Source organism: Balaenoptera physalus (genome assembly GCF_965194825.1).
Source record: "Balaenoptera physalus genome assembly, chromosome: 10".
Classification (NCBI taxonomy): Eukaryota; Metazoa; Chordata; class Mammalia; order Artiodactyla; family Balaenopteridae; genus Balaenoptera; species Balaenoptera physalus.
The window spans coordinates 16,139,354-16,161,424 of record NC_138889.1 but is presented as its reverse complement, the minus strand read 5'-3'; the positions used below and the strand labels follow the sequence as shown (position 1 = coordinate 16,161,424).

General features: G+C 39.9%; 1 protein-coding gene across 6 annotated transcripts in view; it reads left to right on the top strand.

The window, feature by feature from the left end:
* The window catches only part of RNF214 (ring finger protein 214), a 49,688-nt gene extending 29,175 nt beyond the window's left edge, over positions 1-20,513 (top strand). For 3 of the 6 annotated variants that reach the window (XM_082411084.1, XM_082411080.1, XM_082411081.1), the window contains exons 7-15: positions 16,053-16,149; positions 16,364-16,452; positions 17,042-17,132; positions 17,336-17,434; positions 17,633-18,009; positions 18,144-18,276; positions 18,491-18,595; positions 18,871-18,966; positions 19,882-20,513. In XM_082411084.1, the coding sequence (XP_082267210.1) occupies positions 16,053-16,149; positions 16,364-16,452; positions 17,042-17,132; positions 17,336-17,434; positions 17,633-18,009; positions 18,144-18,276; positions 18,491-18,595; positions 18,871-18,966; positions 19,882-19,947 (1,153 nt within the window). In that variant the 3' untranslated portion in view covers positions 19,948-20,513. The remainder of the gene's footprint in view (positions 1-16,052; positions 16,150-16,363; positions 16,453-17,041; positions 17,133-17,335; positions 17,435-17,632; positions 18,010-18,143; positions 18,277-18,490; positions 18,596-18,870; positions 18,967-19,881) is intronic. The other 3 variants (XM_082411085.1, XM_082411082.1, XM_082411083.1) reach the window with 2 other exon arrangements.
* Positions 20,514-22,071: the final 1,558 nt, after the last annotated feature.

Sequence of the window (22,071 nt, the reverse complement as noted above, 5' to 3'; positions counted from 1 at the left end):
GGCTCGAACCCGTGTCCCCTGCATTGGCAGGCGGATTCTTAACCACTGCGCCACCAGGGAAGCCCCTGCTTTCTTTTTTAATTGGTTAAAACATTTGTTAAGGTCATGCAAAATAAACACTTTATGAAAATGTTAGATTACACTCAAACATCAAGGCAATGAAACCCAAAAGAACAACTTTTTAACGTAATGACTGGTCAAGTAGATAAACTATTCAGCATATTAATAAAAATCCAGTGAGTGAAAAACATCAAAAATGTAAACACTAAATTTAGGTAACTGCTCGTCTACGATCTCACCACCTACAGTCTTATCTGTGACTGAAGATATACTGCCAAAATTGTTCTACATAAGTAAGCTATGTTAAAATGACCAAAAAAATGTCAGTGCATGATGTCAGGGTAAATTTCTAGTCCACACAATACTTAAATGTGATCATTCTCTTAACTCTGCTAACAGTAAATGAAAAGTCACACCAGATTTATCTTCTTTTTACTCTTACTTTGTTACATGTTTTTAAACTTTTGTCTACAAGTATTTCTTATGATCCTCCCCCAGAATTAACATGCTGCTTTAGGAACAGATGAAGCAGATAAACCCTGCCCTGGTATAGAAGGCAGTGATTTCGTTTCCCCTAACTAAATATTTCCTTGTCACTTGTCAACTATCACTGACCTTTCTGCTATAGTTATGTCCTCAGTCTCCCATTCCATAAAGATTTTTAGTGCCTATTATTATCCATGTCTCCCTGATTCTCCCAGAGAAAGAATTCATTTTTTCCCTCTCATCGCTAGGCTCACTAAGGGAAGCTGAGCACACAATTTTAAAGGAGTTACAGAGTAGACCAGGGCAGGTTCTCGGGCAGGTGGATGGTGCTTGAAGCCAGGTCTGGGATCTGGAGAGAAGAGCATCCAGGTCATAGGAAGGTGATCAGCCCCTCCCCACGGGCCACTCTCCTAGCAGCTCACAATGACCCAGTTACTGGGGCTCTACTTTGGGCACTGTTGACTCACTTTCTTACCAATTTTTAAAGCCCTCTTTATATTTTCTACTTAAAATTTAAAAACTCTTTGATAAGCAATTTGTCTATTATATAGAACACCGGTTCTCAACTTACAGAGCATTAACCTTTAGTCTCTAGGTTATTCCATAACCTAGTGTTTGGGTCATACTCTTCAAGATAGTCCTTTCAAGAATTTTTGCCCAATCCACAGTTATCATGTCAGTCAGTCTTCCCACAATTCTTTCAGTTGGGCTTCTTTGCTCTCTAATGAAATATGGACACACTTCAAAAGTTCCCCACGTGTCATCTTTGGGATCCAGTTTTCGCAAGCAGTTTTAGGACCATGTTTAGGGTCAGAGGAGATGGATCAGCCTGGTTCTGAATTTTAGACACTCTAGAAAAAGAGAAGCATCAGTTCCTATTGAAGAGTATGTCAAACTGAACAGTATGAGAAACTATAGGAATACTGTATCAGTAAAAATACCAGGTTTAACATGTACAAAGCCAAGAAAAACAATGATACCAGATACTGAATTTATATTAGCATTGTCCTTTGAACTCCCAGCAGAAAAAACTGCTGAATGCAGATACCACACAGTGCAATAAAATTCACCCATTTTAAAATGATGAATTTTGACAAATGTATACTGTTGTATAACTACCACCACAATCATGGTATAAAATATTTCCATTACTCCAGAAAGCTTCTTCATGACTCTTTGGAATCAATTGCCTCCTCTATCCTGAGCCATTGGCAACCACTGGTCTGCTTTCTCTCAGTGTAATTTTTTGCCTTTTCTAGAACTTCATGTAAATAGAATCATAGACTATATAGCCTTTTCTGTCTGTTTCTTATTTAAGATAAAGCTTTTGCAATTTATCTATGTTGTTGCAGGTATCAGTAATTTAATTCCTCCTTATTGCTGAGTAGCATTTACTTATAAGGTTATACCAAGTTTATTTACTGGTTGATGGACATTTGAGTTGTTTCCATTTTTTGTCTGTTATAAATAAAGCTGCTCTGAATATTCAAGTACAAGTCTTTATGTGGACATGCTTTCTTTTCTCTTGAGTAAGTACTTAGGAGTGGAATTGCTGGACCATATGTTTGCTTAACATAAGAAACTGGCAAACTGTTTTCCAAAGCTGCTTTACTATTTGGCATTCCCACCAGCAATGCATAAGTGTTCTGGTTACTCCATATCCTCACCAATACTTGGTGTTATCAGTCTTTTTAGTTTTAGCCATTCTAATAAGCATTAGGTAGTATCTCATTGTGGTTTTAATTTGCATTTTCCTAATAACTATTTTTTTTTAATTCATTTATTTGGTTGTGCCAGGTCTTAGTTGTGGCAGGCAGGCTCCTTAGTTGCTGCTCACCAGCTCCTTAGTTACAGCACGTGGGCTTCTTAGTTGCGGCTCACGGGCTCCTTAGTTGCAGCTTGCCGGCTCCTTAGTTGAGGCATGCGGGCTCCTTAGTTGCGGCATGTGAACTGTTAGTTGCGGCATGCATGCGGGACCTAGTTCCCTGGCCAGGGATCGAACCCAGGCCCCCTGCATTGGGCACACAGAGTCTTAACCACTGCGCCACCAGGGAAGTCCCAACATTTTCCTAATGCCTGTTGATGTTGAACATCTTTTCATGTCCATGCCTGCCATTTGTTGTTCTTTTTTGGTGAAGTATTTATTTGAATATTTTACCCATTTAAAAACATGTTTTCTTATTGAGTATTGTCAATACAGGTCCTTTCATCAGATATGCGTTTTGCAAATATTTTTTCCCAGTATGTAACTTGCTTTGCATTTTGTAACAGTGTCTTTTGAAATGCAAAAGTTTAATTTTTTAAAAAAATTTATTTTTTATACAATTTTAAAGGTTACACTTCATTTACAGTTATTACAAAATATTGGCTATATGCCCCGTGTTGTACAATACATCCTTGTAGCCTATCTTACTACACCCAATAGCTTGTACCTCCCACTCCCCCATCCTTATGTCGCCCCCCTCCCCTTACTGGCAATCACTAGCTTGTTCTCTGTATCTGTGAGTCTGCTCCTTTTTTGCTATATTCACTAGTTGTATTTTTTAGATTCCACATGTAAGTGATATTATACAGTGTATTTGTCTTTGTCTGACTTATTTCACTAAGCATAATGCCCTCCAAGTCCATCCGTGTTGCTGCAAATGGCAGAATTTCATTCTTCTTTATGGCTGAGTAGTATTCTATATATATAGAATATATATATATAGATAGATAGAATATATATATATACCACATCTTCTTTATTCATTCATCTGGGTTTTTTTTTTGTTGTTATTTTAAACATAGTGACATTTCATCCTACTTTTTTTTAATTTTAATTTTATTTATTCATTTATTTATTTATGGCTGTGTTGGGTCTTCGTTTCTGTGCAAGGGCTTTCTCCAGTTGCAGCAAGCGGGGGCCACTCTTCATCGTGGTGCGCGGGCCTCTCACTGTCGCGGCCTCTCTTGTTGCGGAGCACAGGCTCCAGATGCGCAGGCTCAGTAATTGTGGCTCACGGGCTTAGTTGCTACGCGGCATGTGGGATCTTCCCAGACCAGGGCTCGAACCCGTGTCCCCTGCATTGGCAGGCAGATTCTCAACCACTGCGCCACCAGGGAAGCCCTGGGTTTTTTTTAATATTTTCTGAAATTAAGATTTTTTTAAATTTATTTATTTATTTATTTATGTCTGCGTTGGGTCTTCATTGCTGCACGCAGGCTTTCTCTAGTTGCCGTGAGTGGGGGCTACTCTTCATTGCAGTGCGCGGGCTTCTCATTGTGGTGGCTTCTCTTGTTGCGGAGCATGGGCTCTAGGCACACAGGCTTCAGTAGTTGTGGCTCACAGGCTCTAGAGCGCAGGCTCAGTAGTTGTGTGCATGGGCTTAGTTGCTCCGCGGCATGTGGGACCTTCCTGGACCAGGGCTTGAACCCGTGTCCCCTGCATTGGCAGGCGGATTCTTAACCACTGTGCCACCAGCGAAGCCCTCATTCATCTGTTGATGGACACTTAGGTTGCTTCCATATCTTGGCAATTGTAAATAATGCTGCTGTGAACATTGGTGTGCATGTATCTTTTCGAATTAGTGTTTTTGGTTTTTTTTGGATATATACCCAGGAGTGGAATTGCTGGGCCGTATGATAGTTCTACTTTTAGTTTTTTGAGAAACTTCCGTACTGTTTTCCACAGATGGAAATTGGCTGTACCAATTTACATTCCCACCAACAGTGTATGAGGGTTCTCTTTTCTCTGCATTCTCACCAACATTTGTTATTTGTGTTCTTTTTGATGACAGCCATTCTGACAGGTGTCAAGTGGTATCTCATTATGGTTTTGATTTGCATTTCTCTGATGATTAGTGATGTTGAGCATCTTTTCATGTGCCTCTTGGCCATCTGCATTTCCTCTTTGGAAAAATGTCTATTCAGTTCTTTTGCCCCCCCCCCCTTTTAAAAAAATAAATTTATTTATTTATTTATTTATGGCTCTGTTGAGTCTTCATTGCTGCGCGCGGGCTTCCTCTAGTTGCGGCGAGCGGGGGCTACTCTTCGTTGCGGTGCACGGGCTTCTCATTGCGGTGGCTTCTCTTTGTTGCGGAGCACGCACTCTAGACGCACGAGCTTCAGTAGTTGTGGCATGCAGGCTCAGTAGTTGGGGCTCGCGGGCTCTAGAGCACAAGCTCAGTAGTTGTGGCACACGTTGCCCATTTTTTAATTGGGTTGCTTATTTGTTTTGATGTTGAGTTGTATGAGCTGTTTATGTATGTTGGATATTAATCCCGTATCGGTTATATCCTTTTCACATATTTTCTCCCATTCAGTAGGTTGTCTTTTCATTTTGTCGATGGTTTCCTTTGCTGTGCAAAAGCTTTTAAATTTAATTAGGTCCCATTTGTTTATTTTTGCTTTTATTTCCTTTACTTAGTAGGTGGATCCAAAAAAAAAATACTGCTGCAGTTTATGTCATACAGTGTTCTACCTGTGTTTTCCTCTAGGACAGCAGTCCCCAACCTTTTTGGTACCAGGGACCAGTTTCATGGAAGACATTTTGTCCATTGGGGTGGGGGGGATGGTTCAGGTGGTAATGCGAGTGGTGGTTCAGGCGGTAACGCGAGCGATGGGGAATGGCAGATGAAGCTTCGCTCGCTCACCCGCTGCTCACCTCCTGCTGTGTGGCCCGGTTCCTAACAGGCCATGGACCAGTAACGGGCTGCAGACTGGGGGTTGGGGACCCCTGCTTTAGGGGTTTTATAGTATCTGGTCTTTCATTTAGGTCTTTAACCCATTTTGAGTTTGTTGTTGTATGTGGTGTTAGAGAATGTTCTTATTTCATTCTTTTACATGTAGCTGTCCAGTTTTCCCAGCACCACTTATTGACGAGAATGTCTTTTCTTTATTGTATATTCTTGCCTCCTTTGTCATAGATTAATTGACCATAAGTGTGTGAGTTTATTTCTGGACTCTCTATCCAGTTCTATTGATCTATGTGTCTGTTTTTGTGCCAGTACCATACTGTTTTGATTACTGTAGCCTTGTAGTATAGTCTGAAGTCAGGGAGCGTGATTCCTCCAGCTCTGACCTTCTTCTTCAAAATTGTTTTAGCTATTCGGTGTCTTTTGTGTTTCCATACAAATTTTAAAATTATTTGTTCTAGTTCTGTGAAAAATGCCCTTGGTATTTTGATAGTGATTGCATTGAATCTGTAGATTACCTTGGGTATATTGTCATTTTAACAGTATTGATTCTTCCAATCCAAGAACACGGTATATCTTTCTATCTGTGTTTTCTTCAATTTCTTTCATCAGTGTCTTATAGTTTTCGGAGTACAGGTCTTTTGCTTCCTTGGGTAGGTTTATTCCTAGGTATTTTATTCTTTTTGATGTGATGGTAATAAATGGGATTGTTTCCTTAATTTCTCTTTCTGATATTTCCTTGTTAGTGTATAGAAATGGAACAGATTTCTATATATTAAGTTTGTATCCTGCAACTTTACCAAATTCATTGATGAGCTCTAGTAGCTTTCTGGTGGCATCTTTAGCATTTTCTATGTATAGTATCGTGTCATCTGCAAACAGTGACAGTTTCACTCCTTCCTTTCCAATTTGAATTTCTTTTATTTCCAAAAATTTAAATTTTGATGAAGTCCAGTTTACAATTTTTTTCTTTTGTGGTTCCTGCATTTTGTGTCCCAAGAAATCTTTGCCTAACCGAAAAAAGAAAAAATCAGTTTAGTTAGAAGAATGACATTGTTTACATTTTTGTAAGCCTCTTTAATGGAACAAGCTTAATCCTCCTATCTACCTCTGCATATAATCTCCTGCAATATGTTGTTTTGGTTAAAGTACAGGAAGAAAATCTAGTGATATGCAGGTACACAGTTGGAAAAGCAAGGAGTATTTTAATAGCCTTTTTAGATAACTGTGGATATTCTTCTTTGACAGTGCTCCAAAACTTGACAGCTGATAGTTTCGTAAAGTTTCGTTGCCTTGTGGAAACTGAAACCACATCATTGATTTTGTACTGTTTTATTAAAATTCATTGTCTTAACTTGCACTTTGAGTGGATCTTTTAACTGTGTTGGCTAGGGAAGGAAAACCTTTTCCCTCTATCCTAGTAGGTTCAATTTCTGAGGCCTGCAAATTAACCTGACAAAGGACAGAGTAAGGAGAAAAAGCCCAGTTTATGCATGCATGCAACATGCATACAGTGAAAGAATTCAGCAATGAGTAACTCAAAGGAACAGTTAGAATCTGGGACTTATGGGAGAACAAATGACTTCTTAAAAGTGGGGGAGAAAGGACACTATCTACACTTTCAGAAAGATAAATGGGTTTTCAGGAGAACAAGCAGGAGTTTAAATTTGTGATAATATTTATATATACAGGTATCAATAGTTTTTCCGTCTCCTAAAGGGCCATAAAATTCCACTGGAGAAGAGATTTAGGGTAGGTTTTATTCACATTCTTTCTTCTGGGAGTAGCTCTGCTCTGAAGAGGAGTTTATGACAGCCTTATTTACCAGAAGTTGCTGCTGTTAGCTAGAGAGAGCTCTGAGAAGGCTTTCTTTCCTGTGTCTGTTGAATCTCAGATGTTTTCATCTTTTTGTTGTTGTCGTTGTTCCATTTTATTTTTTATTTTTTTGGCCGCGTTGGGTCTTTGTTGCTCTGTGCAGGCTTTCTCTAGTTGCGGCCAGCGGAGGCTACTCTTCATTGCGGTGCGTGGGCTTCTCATTGCGGTGGCTTCTCTTGTGGTGGAGCACAGGCTCTAGGTGTGCGGGCTTCAGTAGTTACAGCACGTGGGCTCAGTAGTTGTGGCACACGTGCTTTAGGGCACAGGCTCAGTAGTTGTGGTGCACAGGCTTAGTTACTCCGCGGCATGTGGGATCTTCCCAGACCAGGGATCGAATCTGTGCCCCCTGCATTGGCAGGCAGATTCTTAACCACTGCACCACCCGGGAAGTCCACAAGTGTTTTCATCTTAAAATAATCTTTGTACCAATTCGTGGGTTCCAAGTGAGCCCCATCGTTGATTTGGTAAAACAATGCATTGATAATTTGGAAAATACTGGTTCAGAGTTACGCAGCTCTTCCAAGTGTTGATACATTTTATTGTACAATGTTTAAAGAATCACATTTGTTGGGACTTCCTTGATGGTCCAGTGGTTAAGACTCCTTGCTGTCAATGCAGGGGGCACAGGTTCGATCCCTGGTCGGGGAACTAAAGTCCCGCGTGCTACATGGTGTGGCCCAAAAAAGAAAAAGAAGAAAAAAAGAAAAATCACATTTGTTTATATCACTGTGGATCTCATCAGAATAGTCTTTAAGTAATGGGAAGCCTTCAAGCTCCCAGTGGCCCATGCAGACTTTCCAAAATTCTAATTTTTGCCTGAAAGCTCAAATGTTATTGTTGGCAACAAACACTGTCAGTTGTTTTCTTTGAAATAACAAGAGTAATTTGTTCATTTTCAAGAACGTGTCTGCTAAGTACTCAAATTCAAATAACCATAGTTTCTCAGTTGTTCTTTTAAGTAAAAATGATTTTACATGAAAAAAGAGGCTAGTTCAAGTCACAACTCAAACAGTCTCACATGTGCTTTTCCTCAAGACAACCATTGTATTTTGGCATGTAGCATTTCATAAACAGAATATTAAACAGTTATGTATTTAAGGGTTGAAATTTAATAGGATTATTACTTTTGATGGCTTCATCAAGGGCATCCTGAAGTAAAAGTGCCCCCCACTCCCAACTGCAAGTGTGTGGCAGTAAAGAATACAATGACTAGTAGTATAATTTTGATGCCACTGCCTTCATTTGTGTATGGTGCCAATATTTGTATCCACTATAATTTTCATACAAGTAGGAGCAGTGTAAGTATCAACACAATTGTTCTCAAATAAACCATGAGATTCAAAAGAGTTATTCATCTTGGATTAGGTCGGCATCACTTGTGTTTGTTGCCAGGAATTCATACATGATATCATCTTCAGTGATTAGTTGGTACCAATGCTAGATGAATGTAAACAAAATAGCAAGACTAGTCTTGTCTGTAGATTCGTCTATTTGTAAAGTAAAATTACAATTCTGCAGATGAGATATTAACCAAGTCTTCAAATTTGCAGCAAAATCTTTAATTTGGTGAATTAATATATCATTTAAAAAGGGGCACTGCCATGATTTATTTTACTGACTTCATTCAGCAGGCATGTAGCAATGTCACCTGTACCAAGCTGTGCTTCTCCAGTTAAGGAAGTACAGTAACTTACCCTAAGATGCTTCAGTGGCTTTTTCATTTCTAGCTTGAAAGGTGTTAACAATTTTTAAGAACTGTAAAGAATTCATCACATCTGCATTTAAAATATTCAACTACTTTTTCTTTAAATTCTGAATGATTGATCTCAAAATGTCACTATAACTTAACTAGCATAATATAATTAGAAAATGTTGCATTGCCTAAGATACAGTAAGATAAATTATTAACATCTATAAAGTCAAGAGAAAGATGACTCTTGTCACACTTTGGTTTCTTATTTACAATTTTGCCTAGTTTTTTTGGAGTAGATTCTTCCTTTCCATGAGTCAGATAACTCTGGGCCAGGTGCATCTTTTTTAGTATCTTTAAATGTATGTATTGCAGCTGTGGGTTGAGAAAGTAAGTCTTCTAATCTCCCTGTTTGGAGTCAATGATTCATTCTTAAATATAAATGAAAAATTACAAATAAATTTTCTTTTATTTTAGAAAAAATTAAATTCTAAAATAATACATTTTAGATATAATTTAAAAATTGAGAAGAGTTTTCCAAAAATTTTTGAAGTATTATTGTAAAACAAAATAACAAAAAGTACTTGTTTCTACCTGATGTGTGAACTTTGAAATTTTACAGTAATGATTTATTGGATAGTAATGAGATTATAGTAAGTATAACTAAAGATAGCTGTAAGAGCACAAACAGAAGTACTGAGAAGGAAAATACCTTAAATTATACCCTAAATCTACTACCTTAAAAAATGCTAGAAAACATTAGAATACAGAAGCATATATTCCACTAGCCATCAGAGTGATGATCTCATTACACTTTGTGTAGTCTCAGGGAAACTCCACTGTAGACTCATGAAAGAATGGGAGTGAAAAAGGCAAATGAATTTAGTGTTATCATGAAACTAATTTTGCTTCATAGACCAGGCCCTCAAAGGGTTTTGGGGACCATGGACTGTGTTTTGCAAACTGCTGTTCTAGATTATTTCTTCCATAATTAGGGCTTCTACTACTGTCTCTGTGCTAGGGACACTCTCATCTGTATCCCAGCCCAGACTACTTATATACCCCTTGCCTGCTGAACTACCTGGACTATTTCCTCAGCTTGATGCTATGTTTCTCTCTGGCATTTGCATATGCTGTTTGATCTGCCCAGAATTTCCTGTTCCTTTTGTTCACTTGGAAAATTACTGAATTGTGAGCTGCTTGGGTGCAGGAACTAGGCATCTTTATATCCCCAGCTTTTAGCAGAAATGTGTAGCACATTGTAGGCTGCTTAGTAGATGGTGAGTTAAATTGAATCAAGGAAGAACTCTAGCCTCATAAACAAAAACTTTGCAGTGCATCTCAGGGTAAAGTTTTTTCTCTTTTTGTCTGATCTCATTCATTCTATTGGGTTGGCCAGAAAGTTCCTTTGGCTTTTAAATAAAAATAAAAGACACATTTTTCATTTTCACCAAGAACTTTATTGAACAACATATTCACCGTTTTGGTCCACTACCTTCTGCCATTTTTCAGGCAACTTCATAATTCCATCTTCTCAAAACTTTTTATCTTTTTGAGCAAAGAACTGGTCCAGATACCTTTTACAGTCTTCCAGGGAATTGAAATTTTTTCCATTAAGAGAATTTTGTAAAGACTGAAATAAATGGAAATCCGAAGGTGCAATGTCTGGTGAATATGGTAGATGAATCAGAACTTCCCAGCCAAGCTGTAACAGTTTTTGCCTGGTCATCAAAGAAAGAAGCGGTCTTGCGTTATCCTGATGGAAGATTATGTGTTCTCTGTTGACTAATTCTGGATGCTTTTCATCGAGTGCTACTTTCAGTTGGTCTAATTGGGAGCAGTACTTGCTGGAATTAATCATTTGGTTTTCCAGAAGGAGCTCAAAATAGAGGACTCCCTTCCAATCCCACCATATACACAACATCACCTTCTTTGGATGAAGACCAATCTTTGGTGTGGTTGGTGGTGGTTCATTTCACTTGCCCCACAATCTCTTCCATTCCACGTTATTGTACAGTATCCACTTTTCATCACCTGTCAATTTGTTTTAAAAATGGAACGTTTTTGTTACGTTTAAATAGAGAATCACACGTGGAAATATGGTCAAGAAGGTTTTTTTCTGCTTAACTTACGTGGAACCCAAATACCAAAGTGATTAACATAACCAATGATTTGGTGCAAAAATCATTTGGTGCGAATGATTTTCAGCGCTTGATTTGGATATTTTGAGTATGTCGGCTCTCTCCCAAGTGGTATAACATTGATTGTTCTCAATTAATATCTTGATTTGATCGCTGTCTGCTTCACCTGGTCTACCCAACCGTGGAGCGTCGTCCAGTGAGAAATCTCCAGCAGGAAACTTTGCAAACCGCTTTTGACACGTTCGATCAGTCACAGCACCTTCTCCATACACTGCACAAATCGTTTTTGGGTTTCAGTTGTGTTTTTACCTTTCTTGAAATAATAAAGCATAATATGCCAAAAATGTTGCTTTTTTTCTTCCATCTTCAATATTAAAATGGCTACACAAAAATTCACCAATTTTGATAAGTTTTTTTTTTAAACGCATGGTGATATGACAGCTGTCACCATACAGTCTAACAAAATTATTTCGAATGAAGTTAAAGACAACTAAGCGCTACTGGACCCATCTTACGGAAAAAACCGAATGAACTTTTTGGCCCACCCAATATATTGGTTTGTATTAGTAGCTTCAGTTCAGAGAAAAGAATTTTATAACCTACCTCAAATTCAGGATGGCCAACTCCTATCTATATTAACGTATCCACCAGTATTTGTTTTGTTTCCTTTTGCCTTGTTTAGAGTATAATATATTCTGAAAGGAAGGTATTTCGGCTGAGGACTCAACATCTTAATTTTTAGTTCTGTCTCTGACTGTTGAGAATATTTCACAAGGCGCTTATCATCTGCTTCTCTGCATTAAAATCACCTGATTGCTACCACCACTTGTGGTGGAAAAAAATGTATTCACATATTTTAGTTTCTCTAACATCCAAATGATAACTAACATTTATTAAGTTCTTACTATATGCCAGAGACTGTCCTATATGTTCTACATGTATTAACTCATTTAATCTGCATAATGGCTCTGTATGAGAGGTAGATTATTTTATTATCCCCATTTATCTTTAGGAAAATGAGGCAAAGGTTACATAACTTGCCAATGGTTGCATAGATTGTAGATAGTAATAGGGTCTGGGTTTGAACTGTGAGCTTAGTTTGGCTCCAGAAGCTGTGCTTTTAACTGCTGTGAGAAGCTTCCTCTCAAATCTAATTACTTTTATCATTAACCTATGTTAGTACACATGCACAGATAGATGCTCGTTATAATATTTATAATTGTGAAATTGAAAATAAGAGAATACCTAAATCAATAATGGGATATATGTACAATGGATAGTTATTTAAAAATCACAGTTCTGAAGAATACTTAATGATATGGAAAAATACATTAGGATGAAAAAGTAAGATAAAAACCACAGTTTTTGTTTGAAAAGCATATATAATGGATTTATATGTTACATATGCGCATATATATATATACAAATATTTATTTTAAAAGACTGAAAAGAAGTATAATAATGATTTTTTGTGGGTAGAGCAAGTGTAATTGTAGAGCAATTTGTTGGATGCTTCCCATGGGCTAGGCACCATATTAAATTCTTCATGTGTGTTTTCTCAGTGAACTCTCCCATCAGTCCCATGATGTAGGTCTTACTCGTTTCTCGGATGAAGAAACTGAGACCTAGAAAGATTAAGTAACTTGTCAAGGGTCATACAACCAGTAAGTAGAAGAGTTGGGACCTCTGTATTAGGCTCTTGCTGTTTTTTTTTTTAATTGAAGTATTGTTGGCTTACAATGTTGTGTTAGTTTCTGGTGTACAGCAAAGTGATTCAGTTTTACGCGTGCGCGTGTGTGTGTGTGTGTGTGTGTGTGTGTGTGTATGTATGTATGTGTATTCTTTTTCAGATTCTTTTCCATTATATATTATTACAAGATATTGAATATAGTTCCCTGTGCTATACAGTAGGACCTTATTTATCTATTTTATATAAAGTAGTGTGTATCTGTTAATCCCAAGCTCCTAATTTATCCCTCCCTCCCCCTTTCCCCTTTGGTAACCATAAGTTTATTTTCTATGTCTGAGTTTGTTTCTGTTTTGTAAATAAGTTCATTTGTATCTTTTTTTTTTTAGCTTCCACATATAAGTGATATCATACGATATTTGCCTTTCTCTGTCTGACTTACTGCACTTAGTGTGATAATCTCTAGGTCCATCCATGTTGCTGCAAATGGCATTATTTCATTCTTTTTTATGACTGAGTAATATTCCACTGTGTGTATATGTGTGTGTGTATATGTACACCACATCTTCTTTATCCATTCATCTGTCAGTGGACACTTAGGTTGCTTCCATGTCTTGGCTATTGTAAATAGTGCTGCTATGAACATTGGGGTGCATTTTTTTTTGTTTTTTAAAATTTATTTATTTATTTTATTTATTTTGGCTGCATTGGGTCTTCGTTGCCGTGTGTGGGCTTTCTCTAGTTGCAGAGAGCGGGGGCTACTCTTTGTTGCAGTGCGTAGGCTTCTCATTGCGGTGGCTTCTCTTGTTGCAGAGTGCAGGCTCTAGGCATGCAGGCGTCAGTAGTTGTGGCACGTGGGCTCAGTAGTTGTGGCTCGCAGACTCAGTAGATGTGGTGCACGGGCCTAGTCGCTCTGCAGCATGTGGGATCTCCCCGGACCAGGGCTTGAATCTGTGTCCCCTGCATTGGCAGGCGGACTCTTAACCACTGTGCCACCAGGGAAGCCCCTGCATGTATTTTTTTGAGTTAGTAGACTCTTTCTGTTTTGTATTTTCTAAACTTTTTATAATTTGTATTATTTACATGATGAAAAGCAAAATTAATTTTTTATATTTTGCAAACATATTGGGACAAGTCAGACTTGTACAGTCTGGTAGGATTTATTCATTGGAACCATTGATTCTTTAAACTAGCTAAGCAAAATAACAGAAGCATGGGGCTTGAAAGAAATTAGACCAAGCATTTAAAGAGTTAAAACATACTCAGTGGTTTCTATTATATCAAGGATTTTTTTGGCCATCTACTATGGGCAACTGATTTTTTTTTTTCTAGCTAGTACCCCTTAGTGAAGTGAAATCTGTTACATATCTTACAGGCTAGTGAACGTATGGTAAGGCTGACCATTTTTATGACTGTTTAAGAATTCCTTAACCATTTTTGTTGTGGTTGCTAGTAGTTCCTTTTGTCTTGTTGGATCCCAAGGAGATAGATGTTGCCAAATGCCCAAAGGAAAAGATTTTTCTGTGTGTGAATTTATGGGATGTCCCCCATGGGCGTGGCAATATTTTTCTAATATAATTGTAATCCCTAGTTGATAAATGAATTTAATGAAAGTTAGAGGTGTTCGATGAACACTGATAGTCTTTAAGAACAGCATCATTCACAGAAAGCAGCTGCTGTGTTTTCCTACAATCATCCCACCGTCACAGAGTGTCTAGTAGGCTAAATGGACTGCTGATTGACCCCACAACGTATATCACATATTCTTACAGTAAGAGGATTCTGGGGCTTCCCTGGTGGCGCAGTGGTTGAGAATCTGCCTGCTAAGGCAGGGGACACGGGTTCGAGCCCTGGTCTGGGAGGATCCCACATGCCGCGGAGCAAGTGGGCCCGTGAGCCACAACTGTTGAGCCTGCGCGTCTGGAGCCTGTGCTCCGCAACAAGAGAGGCCGCGATAGTGAGAGGCCCGCGCACCGCGATGAAGAGTGGCCCCCGCTTGCCGCAACTAGAGAAAGCCCTAGCACAGAAACGAAGACCCAACATAGTAATCAATCAATAAAATAAATATATCTTTAAAAAAAAAAAAAAAAAAAAGAGGATTCTGACTCCTCATATATTTTTTCACTTGAGGAATATGTGCTGTATTAGGAAAATACATCTACTTATAAACCTTTGTCTAAAGAACTGTTAGAGAAAGAAAAAAAAAAAGAACTATTAGAGAATTCTTCCTCTGGCAGGAAGTTTATTTGGAGAGGACAACACATGGAGATTAAGGAAGAATATGCCCTCCTAGTTGTATCTATTACATGAGTTGACCTTGTCAGCAGAGGGCCAGACTGATGTTAGTGAATCAATAAATGAATGTGTGTGTAAGAGACACACAGACATACACACCTGTACTTTATGAAATAGCTAGCCAGGGATGTGTGGAGAATTGGGCAATGAAAAAAGGGACCTGAAACACTTATGTTAAGTGGATTGTTTCCTTTCATATTATATTTGAGGTTACTAAAAAAACCAGAAGATGAATAAAATTATTTCTCTCACCATAGAAAAGTGGGAACATTTTTCTTAAGACAGAATCCTTCCCAATCTTTTCTTCTTATTTTCACCTTTTAAAAATTCAGTGAAAATAATGTACACGTTTCCATACTATTCTGTCCACTGATCTGGGTAATCCTGTTGCTTTTAGCTATGAAACTCATTACATTACAGTCAAGTGTAATACAGGGAAATTCTTCTGCCGGTTCTGTTCCTTTGTTGGCATCTTCGGTCCTGAGTAGAATGATCATCGCCCCACATCCTGGGAAATCCCTCAGTCCTGGGCAAACTGGGACAGTTGGTCACCCTAATCCTAAGGGTGTATATTACACTCTAGGGATGGGGCTGGGGAGCTGGTGTAAGAATGAAGGAAACTGATGGAAAGGAAAAGTCCTGAGGTATGAAGACAACATTTTTTCCTTTTGAAGAATGTTTACTATAGCTAAGGAAATGTGAAAATCAGTAAGCCAGTATCTGTGTGGTTAGTAGTGAATTAGTGATTGCTGCATTAGCGATAAGTATTTTGGGTTTAGTCCTGCATTCTTCAGTACCCATACCAAAAGACAAGGAGTCAGAGGAATGCCATTTTGATTTGAGCACTCTTGGATCATAGAAGAACATTCTGCCTTCAGTGGGTTTTGGTTCTAAGTACACACTTTGTTCTGGGTAACTTTATTTTAGCAAATGGAGATGTGAACATTTTTACTTTCAAATATAGGGTGTTTATGCAATTTCAGACCACTTTAAACATAATTTGTATATATCTATAGTTAATACTTAGAGTAACACTTCCTCTAACATACTAGGTAGACCAGTTTCGGGTTTTACTTTTGCCTTGGTGTTCCTTAGCAAGCTTGTCTTTCTCCCCTAAGTCTTGTTCTTGGTTTCTTACCTTACAGAGAAGTGTGGGAAATGGAACTGGATAGACTCAAGAATCAAGATGGTGAAATAAATCGGAACATTATGGAAGAGACAGAACGGGCCTGGAAGGCAGAGGTGAGAAGAGCTGCTATGTTGAAGGTCTTGATTTTGGGCTTCCAGATGGTGTGTACTTTCGGTATAGTATCAATACTGTACACTAAGCTATTTAAGTATTATACCGTAGAGCCACTAAGCATTGTTTTAACTATTAAGGGTAGCTTTGTGTATGTAAAATTAATAAAGTGTGTGTGTGTGTGTTTGTGCGTATGTGTGTGTATGGTTTCCTTAGATCTTATCACTAGAGAGTCGGAAAGAGTTGTTGGTATTGAAACTAGAAGAAGCAGAAAAAGAGGCAGAACTGCACCTTACTTACCTCAAGTAAGTACCTTCCATTTCTAGGGTTTTAATGGCCCTGCAGTTTTGTGTTTTGGAGGGATTTCTTTTTAGGTTTTGAAACCCTGGGCCAGCTAGTCTGGCACTTATTCTGTCTTCACGGGAAGTCATCTCTGTGCGATAGTAATTTGTTCAGTGACTTCTCTTCCCATACTCTAAACTTCCTCACTCTCTGACTCTTCCCTTTCTACAGTTTTATAGTTTTGTACTTTTTATTGTATTATTTCCAATTGGATAAACAGTATCTCTTATGCTGTCAAGCATAACAAATGTCTTTGGAGATTTGTTTCTTATACAGTCATTTCTCCTCTTTCTGCCGTGAAATTTGGAGGACCCCCGTGGCATTTTCAGCCAGACAAGAGCCCTCTCTCTGTGGTTGGTCCGCTTTCTCCAATACTTGTTTTGCAAGACGCTGGAGTTAAAGTGAGGCAAACGGCTTAGAACCTTGGCCTTCTCCTGCACCTGCTCCGACCTCTTCTCTCCAGGCCCATTAGCCAGCTACTGTTCTGCTATCTCAGAGAGTTAGGAATTGGGTTTTCTTTAATTCTGTAAATTACTGTTGGTTTCTTGAAAGGTCAACTCCCCCAACACTAGAGACAGTTCGTTCCAAACAGGAGTGGGAGACAAGACTGAATGGAGTTCGGATAATGAAAAAGAATGTTCGGGTAAGTGTAGCGATGCGTGATCATTGAGTCAGAGTTCATCTGTGCTGAAACACTTCTGGCGAGAGGGAAGGACCTTTTGCATTGCCCTTAGGGCCTGTCCTACCACTCCTCTTGCTTTCCTGATATAGGATGGTGCTCTCTTTATAGACAGGCTCATTCTGCTTAGCAGTAAAGGATAATTCCTGCTTTTCTCTCTTTTCTAGGACCAATTTAATAGTCATATCCAGCTAGTGAGGAATGGAGCCAAGCTGAGCAGCCTTCCTCAGATCCCTACTCCCACTTTGCCTCCACCCCCATCAGAGGTAAGAGTGCTGGCTTTGGGGAATCTACCTTTGTGTGTTGGTGGCAGAGCCTAGAGTCTTTCACTTGTTCTTTTTATGAAGATATCGGGACCATCCTTATTTGGTACAAGAAAGAGTTGCTCACTGATTTCTGCTCCAGTTTCCTAAACTTTCGTTTTCTTTCTCTCCCACTTGTCTTCCACCTCTTCCCCTCTGCAGACAGACTTCATGCTTCAGGTGTTTCAACCCAGTCCCTCTCTGGCTCCTCGGATGCCCTTCTCCATTGGGCAGGTCACAATGCCCATGGTTATGCCCAGTGCAGATCCCCGTTCCTTGTCTTTCCCGATCCTGAACCCTGCCCTTTCCCAGCCCAACCAGCCTTCCCCACCCCTTCCTGGCTCGCATGGGAGAAATAGCCCTGGCTTGGGTTCCCTTGTCGGCCCTCATGGTCCACACGTGCCCCCTGCCGCCTCCATCCCACCTCCCCCAGGCTTGGGTGGTGTTAAGGCTTCTACTGAAACTCCCCGGCCCCAACCAGTAGACAAACTGGAGAAGATTCTGGAGAAGCTGCTGACTCGGTTTCCACAATGCAATAAGTAAGTATCTTTAAGGATTAATTTTAAAAGTGTTTTTCAGAGAAATGTTTATGGGTTAAAATAGGAGAGGTTTCATAGATATTCCTCATGAGTGTAGTATAGAATCTCTCCCCCTCAACATTTTTCTTTCTTAGGGCCCAGATGACCAACATTCTTCAGCAGATCAAGACAGCACGTACCACCATGGCAGGTCTGACCATGGAGGAGCTGATCCAGCTGGTAGCTGCGCGACTGGCAGAGCACGAGCGGGTGGCAGCAAGTACTCAGGTAAGAAAAGCTACTTGGCGGAGACCTCAGACCTGCTGAGGTGTTGGGGAAGAGGTAGATTTCAGAAATATTTGGGGTGGGAAGAAGCATTGCAGCCAGGGGTATCTGGCCTGCTTTCTTCCTTTGCTGCGCTGGGAAATGAATGACTTCTCTTTGTTAAATGCCCTGTTTCTCAGATGTTCCTCCCTCACTGTGACAACGTTTCTGCCCACAGCCCCTTGGTCGGATCCGGGCCCTGTTCCCTGCTCCATTGGCCCAAATCAGTACCCCAATGTTCTTGCCTTCTGCCCAAGTTTCATATCCTGGGAGGTCTTCACATGTAAGACTCTATTCTTTGAAAACTGGGATGTGGAGAAGCTGGGGGTGAGGAGGGAGTGGGTTTATAGGTGGAGCGCAGGAAGAAGCCATCATGTCCTCAGCTGGGTTGTCGACAGCCCCAGCTGGGAAAAGGCAGGTACTCTGTATTGGAACTTTTCTTTCTTTTGGTGTAAAATCTTTTTGCTACATGGGAAGAGTAGATGGAATCATGGGCATATAAGGCAAGGAGGCCCAGAGGTTCCTTACTCTTTTGACTGTCCCTCCTCTGCTGTGCAGGCTCCAGCCACCTGTAAACTGTGTCTAATGTGCCAGAAACTTGTCCAGCCCAGTGAGCTGCACCCAATGGCATGCACCCACGTGCTGCACAAGGAGGTGGGTGCTGCATGCCTTCCTCTTTTTTCCACTCTTTCTTTTTGACAGCTGAGGTAATTTAATTTTCTTGAACGTTTTACAGTGTTGATGCTCATCATTAATATCTGAACATAAGGTTTTCAGTCAATCGTGGCTTAACTATCAGCAGAATTCAGAATACTGGCAGCTAGGCTCTCCCAGCTTCCTTCTACCCCATTCCCTCTAGGGGACTGGACTGGATAAACAGTTCATACTAGAACACTGATAGTCACTGTCTTGGAAAATTGACAATAAGATATACATATCTAACCATTGTTTCGGATGTACCATTGCCAAGAGACTTTGCTTAGATGAGAGGAATGGAATAGGGAACCTCAATATGAGATTAGTAACTCCATTAATAAAATAGTTGGAAGGCTGACCTATTAGAGATTAGCTTCACAAACTGACAAGTTATTCCTCTCTTTTATGATGGTACCAGACGGAGTTAAATCTCTTAGCACCAGAGATGATTTCTTTTTTACTATTTTGTTTTGTTCATTTTGTTTTTCTAAGAGGTAGAAACTGAATTTATATCTAAATTCTTGGTAAGGGAAAATCCTGAATAAGATTTGAGGGCGATGGGTATTAGGAGATGGAAGCTCATCTCAGGCTAAATGGATGGTAAGAAGGAGCAAGCCTATAGACAGTCAGCAGAAAGCAGCTTCACACTGTTATTAGCTGGTTTTTAATGTTCCCTGTAAAACAAGATCAGGTTCACCTGCTCTGAAGACTCTTCTGGCGGTAAAAGCCAGTGAAGCAGCCCTTCCAGTCCCCCAGTGAGCTTTTCTGACTTAGTAAACATCCCTTAGACCTGTTGAACCTTAACAGCGCTCTCTCCCCTCCTTCCCTCCATCTTTCCAGATCAACCTGAGGTATGTCTTTCTTTCTTTCCAGTGTATCAAATTCTGGGCCCAGACCAACACAAATGACACTTGTCCCTTTTGTCCAACTCTTAAATGACGGACCTGACTGGGGAGGAAGAAGAGGAGAAACTGATGTGAACAGGAAGCGCGGGTTCAAGATTTCTAAAACTCTATATTTATACAGTGACATATACTCATGCCATGTACATTTTTATTATATAGGTAATGTGTGTATAGAAAGTCTGTATTCAGATGTTCGTAAATGAAAGTATGTATATTATGCAGAAATGGTCTGTCCCCCTCACCTTGCAATTCCTCTGGGGGAAGCAGATTGTAGGTAAGATGGTATTTAATTTGGCCTTGAAATTATGATATTCCTGCCTAGGGCTGTTTTCAGATACAATATAAAAACCATCTAGGAAGCTGCTCTTGCTCTAAGGCCACCCTGCTCTGATTTGGCTCAGCCTCTAGTCCATTTTCTTAAGGCTCATGTACGCAGATTTGAACCCTGGTGCTCACCTGCTGTCCAGCCAGATGCCTTGCTTATTGAAAGCCTCCGGAAGCCTCAGTGCTATTCTAGCCCTTCTACTCCAAATGGAGAAAATGAGACTGATTGAGGAAAAAATATATAACCCTGATAGTTTGATTTTTCATTGAACATTTTACTGTGTTAACACTCATTATTTGTACATAGACATTAGGTTTACAGAATAGTCTGTTTACATCAGCAAAATTCACAGTCCAAGAATAACAACATAACCAGGTCCCATTTTCCCCATGCCTCCCACAAACTTCTCTCCACCCTACTTCCTGGATAGTCATCTCTTTAGAAACTAGCATAGCCCACAGGTCTTTCCTGGGCCAAGCCATCCCTCTCCACCACTGACTTGGCTTCTGATCAAGCTTTCACAGACCAACCTTGTGAAGTCCTCACCACTTCCCCTTCACTTCTGGTCTTCTAGTCTAGCTGTCCCCCCTCCCCTTGAAGGTTAAGGCAGTTGGTTCACAACCAAGTTGTTTGGTGACCTTGGGTGAGTTCCAGGCAGGCACTGGGGTGAGGAGATGTCTGTGCAAAGTTCCTTTCAGGATGATCTTGGGATATGGGTTTGAATTTTTGAAGCAAGAAAGCTATGGGGGACATGCTTCCTGTCCGGGGAAAAATGGAGACCAAAGTGCTATGAAGAAGGGAGGTTAGATTTCAAGTTTATAAGTCATTTGTTCTATGGATAGCTATCTGGAACTAGGTCATTTTTTCACCTCTGCTTATTGAGCACTTCCAGTTTCTAGGTTTATACCTGGGAAAGCTGTGTTTCTATTAGAGCTTTGATCCTTTCCTATCCTTTCATCTTTACTCCTAATGGAAATGGCTTCAGCTCTCTTCTCTTTTGGAATTAAACAAGTAAAAATTAAGCAGTAATAAAAAAAATTAGCTCCAGGAAAGGATATTATTATATTACCAACAGGTGAATTTTTCCCATTCTGGGACCTGGAAATGCTTACTCGCACTAGTAGTACATATGAGGGTAGCAAAGATTTTTCCTTTCAGAGCCAAATAATTCTCTCTGTTCATGTTACTCTTCCTCGTCTTTCATCCTTGCCTGTCAGCTCATGAAAATACTCTTTCTCTTCTCTGGTCTTACTTGTCCAGGTTTATTGACTGGCAACAGTGTAAGGATATGGATTTCCTGGGATCTCCTTGGCATCTTGTAGGGTGATGGAAATGGCCTGAGTACTCCCCACTGTAGAGGTCAGATGACCCACTTTCTTTGGTTAATGAAATATTAATGACTCTAGTTTGGTAGCCATCATGAACAGGGAATGTGGCAAAATGGAAGACCAGTTCCTTTGTTCTTTTCATTTGGTTGGGCGGGGGGATTCATTTTTTATCTTGTAATCTTAAGATTTTATCTCCCCTCAACTTTACAGCAGCCTTTGGGCCACTTGCAGTATTTTTCAGTATCCAATGAAAATATAGAAATTAGAAATGGGTCTAAAAAATATCCTGTTTCTTTTCCACAAATCTTTGACACCAAAGGGGTAAAGAGAAAAAAGGAGGGGATGGGGGGCTTAACTGCTTCCTAGTGAAAGCCCCTGGAAACCAGCTGCAGCAGGAAGACAGTGTGGTGGAGGGTGTGCATGGGGGCCGGGACTCATCATCGCTCTTTGCTCTTTCTTGTTCAGGATCAATCCGAAAGCAACAGTTAAGTTTTGGCCACCCTTG